This window comes from Crinia signifera, chromosome 12 (genome assembly GCF_055691185.1).
Source record: "Crinia signifera chromosome 12, ASM5569118v1, whole genome shotgun sequence".
Classification (NCBI taxonomy): Eukaryota; Metazoa; Chordata; class Amphibia; order Anura; family Myobatrachidae; genus Crinia; species Crinia signifera.
Genome location: NC_139228.1, coordinates 35,662,953 through 35,680,585, shown reverse-complemented (window position 1 = coordinate 35,680,585; position 17,633 = coordinate 35,662,953). Strand labels below are relative to the sequence as shown.

Below are 17,633 nucleotides of genomic sequence, written 5' to 3'. Positions count from 1 at the left end.
AGCCCCGCGAGGGGACGCGGATACCTTCACAGGTAAACGCGTCCCTTCGCGGGCTTCACAGGTGTCCGCGTCGCCATGGACACCTGTGAAGCCCGCGAGGGGACGCGTATAGCTGTGAAGGTATCCGCGTGCGCTCGCCACGCTTCGGGCTCGCCACACTATTCTATTCTCAACTCCACGCCGACGTGGATAGTGGGGGTATGAAAAGGTCGGAGGACGCGTACCGCCGCCGCTCGCCACGCTTCGGGTTGACGTTGATCGTGGGGTGGCGTAAACAATTGGGGGGGCCATTTCAGAGTTCAGGGTAACTATTTGGGCTCTAAGGCCCATTTAACATTGTTTCCTATGGCCACATCGGGTCCATTGAGGCATTTAACAGTAAAATCGCGTCGGTCGGGCCATTTAACATTGATTGCTATGGGAAATCGGGAGCATCGCGTCGCGGGCATCGCGGGTACATTTATGGCCGGCCGCGACGCGACCGACGCGATTTCCATGTTTAACATGGGTTTCAATGGGAATCGCGGGCATCGCGTCGGTCGCGTCGCGGCCAGACATAAATGTACCCGCGATGCCCGCGATGGGCGCCGTGATAGGTAAAGAGTACCTAGAACTGTAATAGTTCCCAAGGTCAGGGCCAGGTTGAAGGTTCCAGCCCCCCTAGGCTAATACAGAAGTGCATCCCCCCCCCCCCCAACCACCAATTTTTGTGGTCACAGTCAGCTAAAAATCTAGAACAGGCTCTGACTGGGCCTCACTTCATTCATATTGCCACTTACCGCCCTAGCAGTGCTGGCAACAGTGGCCTCAACCACAGCCTTGGTGGCTCTCACAGGATCTCCTCTACCCGACATCCCTGCCTTGGTTATGCCAGAAATCCCAGCAGGCGCTGCTGCTGCTCCCAGTTTACAGACGAGATCGCATAAGACCTTGCCTGACACCAACTCCAGTGGCACAATGAACCACTCTCATCCCAGCGCAATCTATCGTGCTGGCGCTGCACCCCACCACCCAAGGACCCAGAGCCCCAGGCTGCAGCCTAATCAGCCTATTGGTTTATCAGACCCTGCCCATGATAGAGAGTATTACTTACTGTATGACCTCAGGACCATTTTCTCCATCAATATTTACTTTTCTTTCTAAAATACTCCTCATATAAGTGACTGTGTAATTTGTGTTTTATTAAAGTGGTCATAGTACAGCCTATGTTAATGCATTACGCATGCCATACTGGAAAAAACAGACACGTTTAATACATTATGAAACGCGTTGAGCACTTTCTCCACCATACCTTTGAAATGAAACGCGTTGAGCACTTTCTCCACCAGTACTAATGGTGCATGGCCTACATCACAAAACGTACCAGGAAAGACTAAAAGATCTTAATATGTATACTTTAGAGCAGAGAAGGCAAAGGGGGGACATGATAGAAACCAAATATATCAAGGGTTTTAACAAGGTACAGGTGGGAGACATTCTTCACAGGAAGAGGAGCAACAGAACACGAGAACATGCACTGGGAGGGAGGAAGGAAATCTGAGGAAGAATAACTTCACAGAAAGGGTAGTAGATAAGTGGAATAGCCTACCATCAGAGGTGGTAGACGCAAATACAGTAGTACAATTGAAACATGCTTGGGATAAGCATATTGATATCCTTACAAAAAATAAGGATCAAATATGGTTTGAGGTAACATGTTTAAAAAAAAAAAAAGGGGCAGACTAGATGGGCCAAGTGGTTCTTATCTGCTGTCAAATTCTATGTTTCTAGGTTTACCTCAACCTGCACCATTTGCACAGACCAGATTGCATTTTTAAATAGACTGCACCTTATTCCAGACCAGTTTTCCTTTCAATTGCCAGGACCCTGTATTTTCGGCAGCATCACGCTAGGTATATCTATAGCATAAGGACTGCCTACAGCTACATCGCTCTGAATACCTGGATCTACTGGGCACTTATCCGGGACTATAACAAAAACGCAAGCAGCTACATGTAAATGGAGACCTTCGTTACCATCTTGTCTCCATTCTGGTAAATATTTGCATTGGTGCAGTAAGATTACCCTTTTATTACCCTGTGGAGACAGTATATCAATAATACCCCTTTCAGACCTCACTTTTTACCCGTTATTTTGCCGTTTTTTAAAACGGTAATTTGTGCAGTCTGAAAGGTGCAGAGTGATTTTACCGGTTCTATTAAACTGATATTTCTAAACAGTAATAAAGCAGGGTACTACCCCCGTCTTAGACCCGTTTTTTTCATCCACTGTTTTCTATGGGTTAAAACGGGTTCAGTGTTGTGAAGGAACAAAAACTGCATTGAAATACCGTTTAAAGACATGCGGTGTGAAAGGGCTTTTAGCTGGCAGACCCATTTTTAGAAATGTTTTAAAATACCTGCTCAAAGCCAGTTTTGTGGTCTGAAAGCAGCATAAAGGAACAGAATCACCTTTATTTCATATTTATAAATTTAACTTATTATATATTATTGTTTTGTTTTATTATGAGAATTCTCATTAATTGTACAATATATCTTTTTATTTACGGTAATGTTATATTTCTACTAGTGGTAGAGTGTATCACTCAGTTTAACCCAAGTGCTGTATATGCCCTCTTTGTCACGTTTAATATATACATTATTTATAGGAACACAAAAACAACTTGAAGAAAATACTTTATTGAATCGAAAGTTTGAAAGTTGAACATGGAAAGAATAAATGTATTAAAAAAAGACATTAACAGACCGGTTTAGCAATAAACTAGCAAAGCCTAAATACATGTCCTCACCGAAACAGCAAAAGCAGTCATCTCTGTTAGGAGAGGGGCACTGGACATTTACAAGTTTAAGGCTTTAAAAAACAGTACAAAAAAATAAAATAGGGATTTGTAAACCTTTCCAAACTGAACAATGAAATGACTACACTGGGAATCCTATGCAATATGGTGCAGTCATGGACAATCTACGTACAAGGAGTCTTTATCCTAACAGTACTTTCTGGTTGCTGACCCAACACGGAGTGTTGGGCTTTTCTGATCCAAAGGCTGGAAACACCAGTCCTGCTCTACCCAGCTATGACTGATGTTAACAAAAAGAAAATGACGTTTTATGCGGCATACAGGTGTAACCTCTATCACATTCCTGGTATATATAAACACTATACCAATCACCAGGTAACTTGTAACTCTAGGATTTACAGAATAGCAGAAATTCAGCCTACAGAAGCAGGACAGCCGAGAGGTATGCCGGGCCCTGGTAAAATGGGGGTGTAGCCTAAGGTGGGGTGTGTGGTCACCTCCCATGCTTAGGCCACGCCCCCGAAATGTTTAGAAGGGGGTGAAAAAACCTCTAAACTCAGCAGCAACACACACCTACAGCATGTGCTGTGCTGACAGTAGGCTAAGCATGAGCTCTCACACGGTCAGTGAGACACTGATGTCAGCATGCTGTAGAGGTGTGTGCTGCTGCCCGGGAGGGACGGAGGTAGACCATGGCCCCCACCAGGCCCTCCAGCAAGCCCGGGCACGGGTAATCAGTCCACCCCCCCCCCCAGTTGAGGCAATATTTTAAGATTAACCAATCAACTCCATTAGGAACAGTGACATCACGTAGGCAAAAATGTACAATGTGATGTTTAGGGAAGCAATAGACAAAGTCCACTGGTTCAACGCACAAGATTGTCTTTACCACATGCAGCAAACAGACGCACTACACTGTATGGACCTGCAAATGGCTAACACAAGTTCACTGTTGCGTTGGATTGCAGGAAACCATGCACATATTCCCAACACTCTCCTAACCTCACTCAGGAACACATTACAAATGTAACTTCCAGCTGAGGCTCACACTGGAACCCGACATCTTAGTATGCTGTGCTGTTGAATTATTGCTATTATGCAACGAAGTGTATGGCATGAACAAGCTCTAACCCGCTGATCAATAACATACTAGGTCAGTTCTTAACCTGTGTTGTCTGTTCCAAGCCACAAACTATATTCAATTAAAGCCACATTGCTATCTGTAGCCAATCCAACCTCCTCAGAAACTCAGTTGTATGGGTCACATACCGAGGTGACAGCATGTGTAGGTGGGTATGAGCAGGAGGACCAATGAAGAGCCACAATTATGTACTCTGCCGTTTCGGACTCACTCTGCAGCCACCGGTAGGATTTCCCATCATACACCAAATAACTTGTGTATAACCATACACATCGTACAGTAGAAGACAGCTGACATGTTCCAGACCCCCGACTCACACAGTTTTCCCTAATAATCGCTATCTGAGGACATCAACGTAATATAATGGCCTATGAGTCTTACCATGTATAGTAATGAACTGTTAGGCACTTAATGAAGGGATTAACCAGTAAAGTTTGACTACTACAACCCATTGTAGGAACGTTTAATTAAATCAACTGAACCATAAACTTCCCTCTCCTAAGGCAAAGCATTAAAACTGCAGATTAACGTGGCTACCAACACTCATCCAAAGGTAAACATAATATGCTGCAAAATGTATATGTATACATGGATTAGCATTCTACACCATTGCCATGGTACTACAGGGAGCAGTATATCTACCACTAGAAAACCTAATCTACTTCTTCAATGGTAGGACCCCCTTTCTCTCCCCCAGCAGACCCTGCACTGGCTGCTCCGCCTTGGTACAGCTTGGTTATTATTGGGTTGCACAACTTCTCCAGATCTTTCTGCTTGTGCTCAAACTCATCTTTCTCAGCCATCTGGTTCCTGTCCAGCCACTCAACGACCTCTTTGCACTTGGCCAGTATCTTCCCCTTATCGTCATCACTCAACTTCCCTTTCAGTTTCTCGTCTTCCACTGTCTGCTTCATTTGGTAGGTGTAAGACTCTAGACCATTCTTGGCTGCTACCCGCTCTCGGTTGCTCTCATCCTCCGTCTTGTACTTTTCAGCATCATTCACCATTCGATCGATGTCTTCTTTACTCAACCGACCTTTGTCATTGGTGATTGTGATTTTGCTCTCTTTTCCTGTGCTCTTATCCGCTGCGGTCACATTGAGTATTCCGTTGGCATCTATATCGAAGGTCACCTTGAGAATTAAACAGAACAAATGTTATTTCACTATTCTATTTTAGGTAGAACAAAATAGCATTCACTTTCTGTCTCTGCTGACTAATGCTGTGTACACACGGTCGATTAGGCTTGCTAGCCAATCCCGATGCAATCGAGTCGCACGGCAAGCCACCCGACATGCATGCGATTTGGACGATATAGTGCAGATCTGCACTATATAGTCATAGCTGCTCTGTCTATCTAGGTTTCGATTTGTGCTGCCACGGGAGCGCGCAACGGGATCGCAAGGTAAAAAAACCTGTGCAATCTGCATGCGATCCTGATGCGATTTTTGACTATATAGTCAAAATCAAATTGTACCGTGTGTACACAGCATTAGACTTTAGACGCTATCCTGGTCAGAGAACTGGGCAGGTGACAGATGTCTGCTGCCCGCACCTGGACGGGTACGCCCAGCGGTTTCCAAGGGCCAATGTGCTGTTACCATAGCGAATGCACAGTTACCATACAGTATGTTATGCTCTCAGGAATGCTGTGCTGTTACCGTGCACGTGTCACTGGGATGCGTACTGTGCTGTTACAGTGTGCGAGGCACAGGGGCATGCACTGTGCATGTGTCTGTGTGTTTAGTTTGGGTGGGTATTCTCTCCCTGCTGTATTCTGGTGAATAGAATGGATATCATTTTCCCATGTGCAGCTTCTTGGGTGCCTCATAGCTAGGGTCCATAAGGCGATACCTTAGTGCCTGTTATTAATGATATACTATGGATTATAGGTTATATAACCAATCCAGCAATGGTTCCATAAGAGACCACTAGTGCAGAAAAATCATTAGCAATCATGCAATTTAGCCCTAAAAAAAAACTATTTTAGACTTCATTATTGGAGATAGTATATATAGTATAGCGCTGTGTCCACTCACTGTCCTCCCCCCGCCCACTCATATCTGCCAATGATCACCTCTTCTCACCCCCACCTTCAGGATTGCCCCTGTGCGGCACCCAACCTCTGCCGTCTCATGTTCAATATGGCATTCCCCTGCACATTTGCCTGCATATTTCTATGTGTCCTGAACGAAAATGAGTGACACTGGTGGCTCGGAGGTGCCAGAGAAATGGTTGCCAAGATGGCAACTTGTGGCTTGAATGGCTCCCACAGATTTGTTGCATGTTGGGCCCACCAATGTGTAGGTGGAAAACCTGTCAGCATAGGTGCTTTTCAAAGCATTCTTTTTTTACAAAAAATAAAAAAAACATAACCAAAAAATTTTTTATACCACTTTCTAGCACCTGCCAATGGGATTCGGTCATTAGGTTTTGATTTTTTTTTTTTTTTTTTTTTTTAACTTGTTCATAATTTTCCATCCCAGGGCATAGAGGGAGAATAAAATAGTGTGCCAAACGCAACGGCAAGGAACCGTTCCTGAAGCTTGGCAAGCGCAGGGAAATATGCAAGGGGGCACGGCACACTTGTCCTTGTCAATATAGACACCAAAAAATTGAAAACTTATGTTGACCTTTTTCCATGTCAATCTTTTGACTATGTCAATCTTTTTGATGTGTCGACCTTTTGACCTTAAAACCCTCTTCCCATTACACAACTGAACTGCAGAACATCCATGAATGTGACAAATATCAAGCGGCCCAATACCACATCAAATGACCCCAGTCCCTGACAACTCCTTTTGACCCAGCACTACAGAACAAGGTTTCTTTTACTTCACCTTACTTCTCTACAAAACAACTGCAATAATATTTCTGCAGAATGTTTGCATTATTGGGTATACATTAAAAAAAAACTATGTACAAACATTAGGGTAGATGTATGAAGCAGTGATAAGAGAGAAGTGAACCAGAAGAGAAGTGTCCCATGGTAACCAATCAGCTGCTCTGTATCATTTTATATATGCAAATGAGATATGTTACTTCTGTGCTGATTGGTTGCCATGTGCCACTTCTCCTCCCTTATCACTGCTTCATACGTCTACCCCATTCTGCTTTATAAACAACGGACTAGGTGACATTAATAAAAGTAACAAAAAACCCAGAAATGTCCCAAAAGACGCAAAAAAATAAATTGGTACACACTGAACATGAAATAAATAAAAGATGAACAGTTAGCCATATGGAATATTTATAACAGTTAATGATAACTATCTGCATTTAAAAAATGTATGAGCATATGAATGGTGCTTCAATCATAATTTATTATATGTTAATGTTCTATAGAAAGAAAACCTCCTGATACAAATAATCAATCAATACCTACAGTACAGTACTGAGTCAGTAATGTAGATCTCAATATGCTGACTTGGTCCCAGCCCTACAGGGCTGCGTACAGAAACACTGGAGTCAGGGAGAGGTCAGGCAGCGAGGGGCCGAGGTGACGTGCCATTGCTGGCAATTCCATAACGTTGTTATGGCAACTCACCCCCTCATAGCTAATTGAATCGATCCCTTAATTAACAATGTGACAAACAAGTATATGCGTTCGTATTAGGCTCGGTACACACTATACTAACGGATCTGTCGACCAAAGGATCTGCTGACATAGCGGCTGATTTGGGGAGTGTATTAACACCTGATCGGTCTGCTGAGACGTCTCAACTAGGTGTGCATTTGAATTGGCCCACTGCAGTTGTGATGTCAGCGCCATCGGTCCCTACAGCCATTGTACGGGCCTGTCGGCAGCTGTGCTACAGGTCTGATGCTATATGTTTGTGAACAGGTATGGGTCATTGGGTCAAATAGGTCGACATGGCTAAGGTCAATAGGGCTGGATGGTCGACTTAACGATTAGGTCAACAATGGCAATGTCGACAATCAAAATGTCGACATAAGCTTTTAATTTTTTTGGTCCCAAATGTCAACATAGTTGACACGGACAGTGTCAAAGTGTACAGTGTACTGGATGGTACGATATGAAATACCTCCTGTCGGCACATGTTGGCTTTCAATAAAATTTGAAAAACACATGATGATCATTTGACTGTCAACCTTGCCGTTGTCGACCTAATGCCTGTGTCGACCTTTCAACCCTGCCAACTTTTAGTGGTTGATCCAATGCATGTCTTCCTAAATAAGGTCAAGCTAGTGACAGTATCCCCCTGTGAATGACGTTGTATGTACACACCCGACAGTTATTTCATTCGTCGCTCAAACAATATATATCGTTTTAGTGTGTACCCCTTAAGGGACCCTTATTACACTTTGAGATTTTGTGAGATTTGACCCAATTCAGGTGGATTGGGTCAATTTATCTGACAAGATCTAATGTGCCTGATGTGTAGGACACAATGCACAATCCTGTGCCACTGGGTATAACCAAGAGATTGTAAGAGATTGATCCTCCTGCACATAGGATAAATCTTGAGTCAATCAGGTCCAATTTGTTAAACAAGAAGTTGGACAAGTGTAAGGGGGCCTTAGGTGCCCACACACTAGAACAATTGTTTTGCAAATTAGTCCTATAATATTGTAGTTCTTCATAAACAACGGTGCCTATTTATTTATATATTAAATATATAGTTTCAACTACATTTTGATTGTACTGAGCAGATCGAGGGCAGACGTCTGCTGGTCTAATTACTATAAACAATATTGCAAATGTGTTATAAATAAAACAGCTGCTATACTTATAAATAAAGTCACTGTGGGAACAATATTAATTAGTTGGCAATTGCAATCTATTATCACTCTATTATTCCCACACATAAGGATCTGCAGGGGTTTTATCTCCCATTGGATACGATGGTATGCAAGGGGTTAATTTAAGGAAGAAGACTAGAGAATCTTTCCACATTGTGCCATAAACCAAAGGCAAACACAAAGTTCTAGCATTGTACTATAATGGGCTGCTGGATTCACATCTTTTATAGTAATTAGACCAGCAGACGTCTGCCCTCGGTCTGCTAAGTACACTCAAAATGGAGTTGAAACGATTATTTCATCTATAAATAAGTAGGCACCGACATGTCTAAAAATAATAAATTGTAATCATATTTTCAATCCTATAATTTCATACGTGCAGTTTATTATCTATAGCTGCTGTTATCGGATTTATGAGTGCGGAGAGAAGCGGCAAGTGTGTTTATCTGATCTCTGCCCACCGTACTCCTGTGCAATCAGACCGTGCATGGAATGTGGAGTAGGATCACTGATACACGGTAACACAGAGGGGACCCCGCTGGGACACGGTAACACAGAGGGGACCCCGCTGGGACACGGTAACACAGAGGGGACCCCGCTGGGACACGGTAACACAGAGGGGACCCCGCTGGGACACGGTAACACAGATGGGGACCCCGCTGGGACACGGTAACACAGATGGGGACCCCGCTGGGACACGGTAACACAGATGGGGACCCCGCTGGGACACGGTAACACAGATGGGGACCCCGCTGGGACACGGTAACACAGATGGGGACCCCGCTGGGACACGGTAACACAGAGGGGACCCCGCTGGGACACGGTAACACAGATGGGGACCCCGCTGGGACACGGTAACACAGATGGGGACCCCGCTGGGACACGGTAACACAGAGGGGACCCCGCTGGGACACGGTAACACAGAGGGGACCCCGCTGGGACACGGTAACACAGAGGGGACCCCGCTGGGACACGGTAACACAGAGGGGACCCCGCTGGGACACGGTAACACAGAGGGGACCCCGCTGGGACACGGTAACACAGATGGGGACCCCGCTGGGACACGGTAACACAGAGGGGACCCCGCTGGGACACGGTAACACAGAGGGGACCCCGCTGGGACACGGTAACACAGATGGGGACCCCGCTGGGACACGGTAACACAGATGGGGACCCCGCTGGGACACGGTAACACAGATGGGGACCCCGCTGGAACATGGTAACACAGAGGGGACCCCGCTGGGACACGGTAACACAGAGGGGACCCCGCTGGGACACGGTAACACAGAGGGGACCCCGCTGGGACACGGTAACACAGAAGGGACCCCAGTGGTACACGGTAACACAGAGGGGACCCCAGTGGTACACGGTAACACAGAGGGGACCCTACTGATATGGGGACCCTGTGCAATGAGCTGTGCGTCAGGTCATTATACTGTGATATTGGTCTATTATATTTTAGGTGTATTGTTAATTTCTGCTTGGCTACTTCTTTTAACAGGAACGTGTACAACAGATTCCATACTAGGTATTCCCAAACCACAACCTACTTTCATATCTTATGGTGCCAATATTGCATACAATCCTTCCATTTCGACCGCATCTGTGCGATAAACCGAAGGATTGTATGCATGTCGAATGGGTCACCCAACGCGATGCGGGTCACATCGATAGATATTATATGCTGCACATAATATTTATCGAATTGCATGAGCGATCGCATGTGGTTTTTAACCACGTGATCACTCGCACTGCAATTGTCGGGTGGCAGGAGCACTGGCGGGGGGGTTTGGTGAGTGGGCAGCGTGCTGGCAGCAGTGTAGTGCAATGCTGTGTAGGAGGGCTGGCAGGGGTCAGCGGCGTGCTGGCAGCAGTGTAGTGCAATGCTGTGCAGGAGGGCTGGCAGGGGTCAGCGGCTGTGACAAAATTCAAAAAAACTATTTAAAACACTGAGCGGCCCTCTGATTGGCAGAGAGTCAATCAGTTTTTGCATGAATGTGAGGCCTCTGATTGGCAGAGAGCACTCTCAGCCAATCAGAGGGACGCCCAGGGTTTTAAATTGCCCTCTTCCAGCACCCGATGTGGCATCGCAGATGCAATGCGACATAGGGTGCTGGAAAAAAGCATTTGGTACTTGTGTATTATCACGGCGCCCAAGTTTTCCATCGTAGGGCATTGTACAATCAAAAATCGCATCGCATGCGATATGATCTCATGCGATGCGACGCGATTGGACCCGATTTTTAATTGTACAGGCACCCAGATGCCTGATTCCTATGTTAAATGCCCCCCCAGACCCGATTTTTGATTGTACACCCACCCTGATGGGTAATAACTATGTTAAATGCCCCCCATTGTTAACGCCACCCCACTATCAACGCCAACCTGAAGCGTGGCGAGCGCAGCGAGCCCGTGAGGGGCGGCGGTATGCGTCCTCCGACCTTTTCATACCCCCACTATCCACGTCGGCGTGGAGTTGATGTTATATAGTGTGGCGAGCGCAGCGAGCCACCGAGCCCGAAGCGTGGCGAGCCCCGCTCGCCACGCTTCGGGCTCGGTGGCTCGCCACACTATATAAAATCAGCTCCACGCCGACGTGGATAGTGGGGGTATGAAAAGGTCGGAGGACGCGTACCGCCGCCCCTCGCGGGCTCGCTGCGCTCGCCACGCTTCAGGTTGGCGTTGATAGTGGGGTGGCGTTAACAATGGGGGGGGGGGGGGCACTTAACATACTCATTACCCATCACGGTGGGTATACATTTAAAAAAATCGGGTCTGGGGGGGCATTTAACATGGGAATAAGCCCAAATCGGGCATGGTCGCGTTGCATCGCATGCCATTATAATGGCATGCGATGCAATATTAAAATTGTATACTCAGCCCGGGGAAAGGCTCAAAGCGGGTCCCATCGCATGCTTTTGCATACCTTAATTAGTGGTATGCGATGGGCGCCGTGATAATACACAAGTACCAAGCATTTTGGCACCATAACATGCATTGAAACATCGCATTGCGATGTCACATGGCATCCGATCGCCGTAGTGTATGGGCACCATTACACTGTCCCCTTACTAACTGAACAGATAGGATCTCAGGTTTAATGCGGGTGTGCTATGTTTAGAGCGACTTGCAAAATGAAAAAATATTTTCACAAAAATATACGTCGCTCTTTGATAAGAGCCCATCATGGCGAAGAGCTTGGAGTGCATAAGTGTAATACCCCTTTCACACCAGCCTAAATTCCTGGGTTGGACCCAGGAACAACCTGCGACTAGCGCTGGTTTGTAAGGTTCACAGGCCAAAATCCTGGGAAAATTTGCCAGGATTTCAACCCAGCTATGGAGCTGGGTTGTTGCCGGGTTCAACCCGGGGTCCTCGCCAGTGTGAAAGAGGTCTGACCTGTCATATGCACCCACCGCCTGTGTGGCTCCCTGGCCTGACCGCAACCCAGGGTGAGTACTATCCAAAGACATCCCACCTCCTGCCCGCCTCCTTCCCACACCAAAAAATGCAGGGACTTTTATGGTGTGAAATGGGCCAGCCCGGGAATGCCCCGGCATGATCTTTGGGTCGAAATCCCGGGTGGGTCCCTGCATTTTCTTGTGTGAAAGGGGTATAACTATGCCACACTGATTCCAAGTACAGAACCTCTGGCGCACACTGCGAATCACTTACTCACTGGGGACCGACAGAGGCTCCCTCTTACAGACTTGTGATTAGTAGCCAATATGCTACTACCGAGTATTACCATCGGGAGATGGTTCACATCCGCAGATGGGGCATTACCTTGCAGCAGAAACCTCATCTCTACTGGGAACCCTCCACAGCACATCTGGGGAATATATATTTGTGGGTACCCACATTACCCTCCCCCCCCCGGCTGTGTTCAGGCATATTCCACAAATACTGAATGATAAATAGGCCCCTTAAGCTGAAAGATCATTTATACATGTTGAAATTGTGAAGTTCTGCCAATCTCCAATGTGAGATCATGTTACATTGGCAGTGCCAGCGTCCCTTTCCAACCATAGCACAGACCTCACCCAAGTTCTGCTGTAACCCTTTCTGTGCTTCTGGCTAGAACACATTCCTACAGTGTCGGTGAGGTAAATGACCTACACATAATGGCTCCAACTCCACCAATGAATTCTGTGCACTAACTAGGATATCTGGAAAACATGCAATGTAATTGGTGTCTGTGGAAGGAGATTGGGAAACACTGGGTTAAATCACTGCATCAGATTGTGCTTGGGACCAGTGTGCATTAATTGTCACTGTAATGAATAGCATATATGGGGCTACACACGAAATTCTGTTTCAGTTAATAAAGCCCTTGCACATAATGATACACAGCGACCATAACAGCTTATGTCATATGCCGGATACTGATGCCACCAGTAGGTGTCCTACACTGACAACATCTACTGGAATTACAGATTATATTGCAAGTCAGTGGGCAGCCTTCATGGATTAAAAGATCTACAGTGTCTAGATAGTCAATAGGTTGACATGAAAAGGTCGGTATGCACAGTCGACATTGACAAAAGGTCACCACAAACTTTTTGGGTGTCAATATCAACACCTGCGCACGTGGACGCATAATTAGTTCACCATGCTTCGGGTCTGGTGCCTCGCTGCACTACCCTTACCCCTAACCCCCGTACCCTGACGCCTAACCCCAAAACCCCTAATCCCACCCCCAGCCTAAGACCCCCCCCTCCTTCACAGCTTAACCTTTCTTACATTTGGCATACTGGCAGTTGCCATTCTGGCACCGGCATCCTCATTGATGTTGGGATTGTGGAGCCGGTCTCCTGGCGGTAGTCAGGATCCCAACACTGGTATTGTGAATGCCGACATCCTGACCACTGGGATGCTAAACTCATCACTCACCAATATCGCTTTTAATAATGAAGTGTGAGCACTCCACACAACCCCCCAATATTTCAGAACAGGAAAGCATGATCACCTCAATCTGGGGCACTCCTCTGGGTGCAGGGGGGATGGAAGTCAAGTCGAACTTTCCCAGCAGGTTGTTGTCCTTGGTCATGGACCTCTCACCCTCATACACTTGCACCAGTACACTGGACTGGTTGTCGGAGTAGGTGGTGAAGGTCTGAGTCTGCTTGGTGGGAATAGTGGTGTTTCTCTTGATAAGCGCGGTCATCACACCTCCGGCCGTCTCGATACCCAAGGAGAGCGGGGTAACATCCAGCAGCAGCAAGTCTTGCACGTTGTCCGACTTGTCTCCAGTCAGGATGGCCGCCTGCACCGCAGCTCCATATGCCACCGCTTCATCTGGGTTGATGCTCTTGTTGAGCTCCTTGCCACTGAATAAATCCTGAAGCATCTTCTGGATTTTGGGGATGCGGGTGGACCCACCAACCAGCACAATCTCCCGGATCTGTGACTTGTCCAACTTAGCGTCCCTCAGGGACTTCTCCACCGGCTCCAGTGTGCCACGGAATAGGTCGGCGTTCAGCTCCTCAAAGCGGGCACGGGTGATTGAGGTGTAATAGTCGATACCCTCATACAGCGAGTCGATCTCTATGCTGGCCTGGGTGCTGGACGACAAGGTGCGCTTGGCCCGCTCACATGCCGTCCTCAGCCTCCGAACTGCCCGTTTGTTGCCACTGATGTCCTTTTTGTGCTTACGCTTAAACTCCTCCACAAAATGGCTGACCATGCGGTTGTCAAAGTCCTCTCCGCCCAGGTGGGTATCACCTGCAGTGGACTTCACCTCGAAGATGCCATCATCGATGGTCAGCACAGAAACATCGAAGGTGCCACCACCCAGGTCAAAGATGAGGACGTTTCGCTCGCCACCACCCTTTTTGTCCAGCCCATAGGCGATGGCGGCTGCCGTAGGCTCATTGATGATACGCAGCACATTGATGCCAGCAATGGTACCTGCATCTTTGGTGGCCTGCCGCTGTGAGTCATTGAAGTATGCAGGGACAGTGATGACAGCACTGGGTACCTTCTTGCCCAGGTATGCCTCAGCAATCTCCTTCATCTTTGTCAGCACCATGGATGATATCTCCTCAGGTGAGAACGTCTTCAGTTCCCCCTTGTACTCCACCTGCACTTTCGGCTTGCCCCCGTCACTGACGACTGTGAAAGGCCAGTGCTTCATGTCGCTCTGCACGGTAGCATCGTCGAATCGGCGGCCGATCAGTCGCTTAGCGTCAAAGATGGTGTTGGACGGGTTCATCGCCACCTGGTTCTTCGCAGCGTCTCCAATCAGCCGCTCGGTGTCCGTGAAGCCGACATAGCTGGGGGTTGTGCGGTTCCCCTGGTCATTGGCGATGATCTCTACCTTCCCGTGCTGAAAAACCGCAACGCAGGAGTACGTGGTCCCCAGGTCAATACCCACAGCTGGATGGCTTGCCATGATTCCGCGTATCCGTCGGGCAACCTGTCAGAATTATCCGCACTCTCTACAGGAGGCAAATGCGCGGCGGCTCACCTGCGCTGCGAAACTTATACTCTACCCCGCCCCTTCACCTCATTGGCCGCCGCCGCTTTCGTCTGGAAACTTCCAGCGAATCAACTCGGGAAATTTCTAGTGTCCTCGGGGAAACTGCGGCGTGAGCCTGTCAATTTTTTTAGCCCTGTGATTGGAAGGCGTCGCTGCAAAGGCTGATCAATCAGAAAGGCGGACCGGATAGAGGCGGGAGCATCTGTCACCTTTCCAGTAACTTAAGAGGTGTTACTCTGGCAACGGAGTAATCCTTGCGAGGGCGTGGTCGCGGCTAACATAAGATTTGCATAGTAGGCGTGGCCGGTGTTATGTGTATAATTCCTGAGATCCAGTTAATGCCAAATGTCTGTGTGTGTGGAACAGGCATCTGGGAAGCATTTATTACCCTTATTTGGTTATACTGGATCATTTCTGGTTTTAGTAATACAACTGTAGGAAACAGTATAATCTATATCTCTAGATAGAGCTATCTATCTATCTATCTATCTATCTATCTATCTATCTATCTATCTATCTATCTATCTATCTATCGCTCTTTGCTTCCTCAATGCATCTGGCTGCAGGAGAATAATACTTTATTTTTACAGATTTGTGGTAGAATTCATCTAACAATATAAATAGTTACACAATAGTAATCATTTTCTAAGATGCAATAGAGAAATGATAAACAGAATTTGGTTGCTATAGGCAACATCACCTTCAATATTTAGAAGCTTTAAGTCATTTTACCCCATTAGAGTATTCTATACAGGCTCGCTCACTATACTGTGCAACTTAAATTATGTAACCAGTGAGTCTGCATTACTGCACTTCCATGTATTATCTCAGTCAATTCATGTAGGTGATATTAAACAGGAACATTACAAATGAGACACCCTATTGCAAACATTTATTGGCCTTTAAAAGTTATCAGTAACTACAATGTACTCTCTGCATTAGTTTATGCCACACAATCTATGTTACAGATTAGAACACCAGAGACTGTCAGTCTCCTGCCTGCAGGGTTGCGCTGGGAGACGGGATTTGGGTGTTCTCCAGATTCTGCAGTTGCTGTTATGTAAACATGCTGCCACTCCCACAGAGTCCTATGACTGACCACAAAAATGTTTGTCTCATGGCAGATAAGCAATGCTAGGAGACCCATCAGTAGTAGAAATGCTTTCTGTGGTAGGCACTGAAGTACCAAATATATAGGACCACATTCTGAGAGACAGCATTCCCCCCAACTGTCCCAGTTACCGCAGGAACATAGGGCCGCCGACAGGGGGGGTGCTGTGGCTACAGCTGTCCCGGGCCCCGGCCTTGTGAAGGGCCCAGGTAGCTCATTTTGCCCACCTCAAACCCCCCACTCGACTGCCTCTGCTGTGCTGCCTGCTTCTTCAATGCAGGACACCGGTGGCCAAGTAAAATGCTGCATCGGCTTTTGAGCCAATCAGAGCTTGTGTACCTTTAGCCAATCAGAGCAGCTGCCGGTACACAAGCTCTCATTGGCTCACCAGCAGGTACTGCACTTTGGGGCGGCGGGGCGGGGGGGCGGTAGGGGTGCTTGGCGGGGCGGGGGGGCGCCTAAAACGTAGCTACGCCACTGGCAGACAGAATACTTCCAGTAGCATAGTCAAGGTCAGGACAGGTAGCAGACAGAATACTTCTAGTAGCATAGTCAAGGTCAGGACAGGTAGCAGACAGAATACTGTACTTCTAGTTTCATAGTCAAGGTCAGGACAGGTAGCAAACAAAATACTCCGTCTCATAGTCAAGGTCAGGACAGGTAGCAGACAGGATACTTCTAGTATAATAGTCAAGGTCAGGACAGGTAGCAGACAAATACTTCCAGTAGCATAGTCAGGACAGGTAGCAGACAGAATACTTCCAGTCTCATATTCAAGATCAGTATAGGAAGAAGACATCAATTCCAATGATTTAGCAAAGTGTTAGAAGAGGAGCAAACAACATCGGAATCATACTGGCAGAAATGCACAAGGATGACATCACTAGCAGGGAAGTTCTGCACCTCCTGCCATTGAAGTCAGAACACTGGTACACAGCAAAACCCAAAAATAGTGTAAACACTTGCAGTCATGTGATCACTAATGATCTGGCATCAATGTCCCGGTTGCTTGGCAGCATGCAAGGAAGGAAGAAGATGGCGATTGCTTCCTGACTGGGAGAGGACATCAATCAGAGTTGAAGCTCCTAACACCATTTTGTATTGTGAAGAGACCCCCCCTTCAAATATTTAACAATGTGTGACTTCTTGTTTGCTTCCATTACCTTCCTCTTATGCAGCCCTGTCCTTGCAAACACTATAATGTGTCAGTGGATCTGAAAAGGGCAGCACATCCATTTCCTGAAATAAAGGCCCTTATTCAGATCTGATCGCTGTACAAATTTGTTCTCAAAATGGGCAAAACCATGTGCACTGCAGGTGGGGCAGATGTAACATGTAA

The 17,633-nt window shown here is 46.9% G+C and overlaps 1 protein-coding gene across 1 annotated transcript; it reads right to left on the bottom strand.

The window, feature by feature from the left end:
• Positions 1-2,662: 2,662 nt before the first annotated feature.
• Positions 2,663-15,248, bottom strand: HSPA2 (heat shock protein family A (Hsp70) member 2). Its single transcript, XM_083167506.1, has 2 exons — positions 13,672-15,248; positions 2,663-5,071 (listed from the first exon to the last, which is right to left on the bottom strand). Exons 1-2 carry the CDS (start codon positions 15,094-15,096, stop codon positions 4,592-4,594), a joined length of 1,905 nt encoding a protein of 634 aa, XP_083023632.1. The 5' UTR covers positions 15,097-15,248; the 3' UTR covers positions 2,663-4,591.
• Between the last annotated feature and the right edge of the window lie 2,385 nt (positions 15,249-17,633).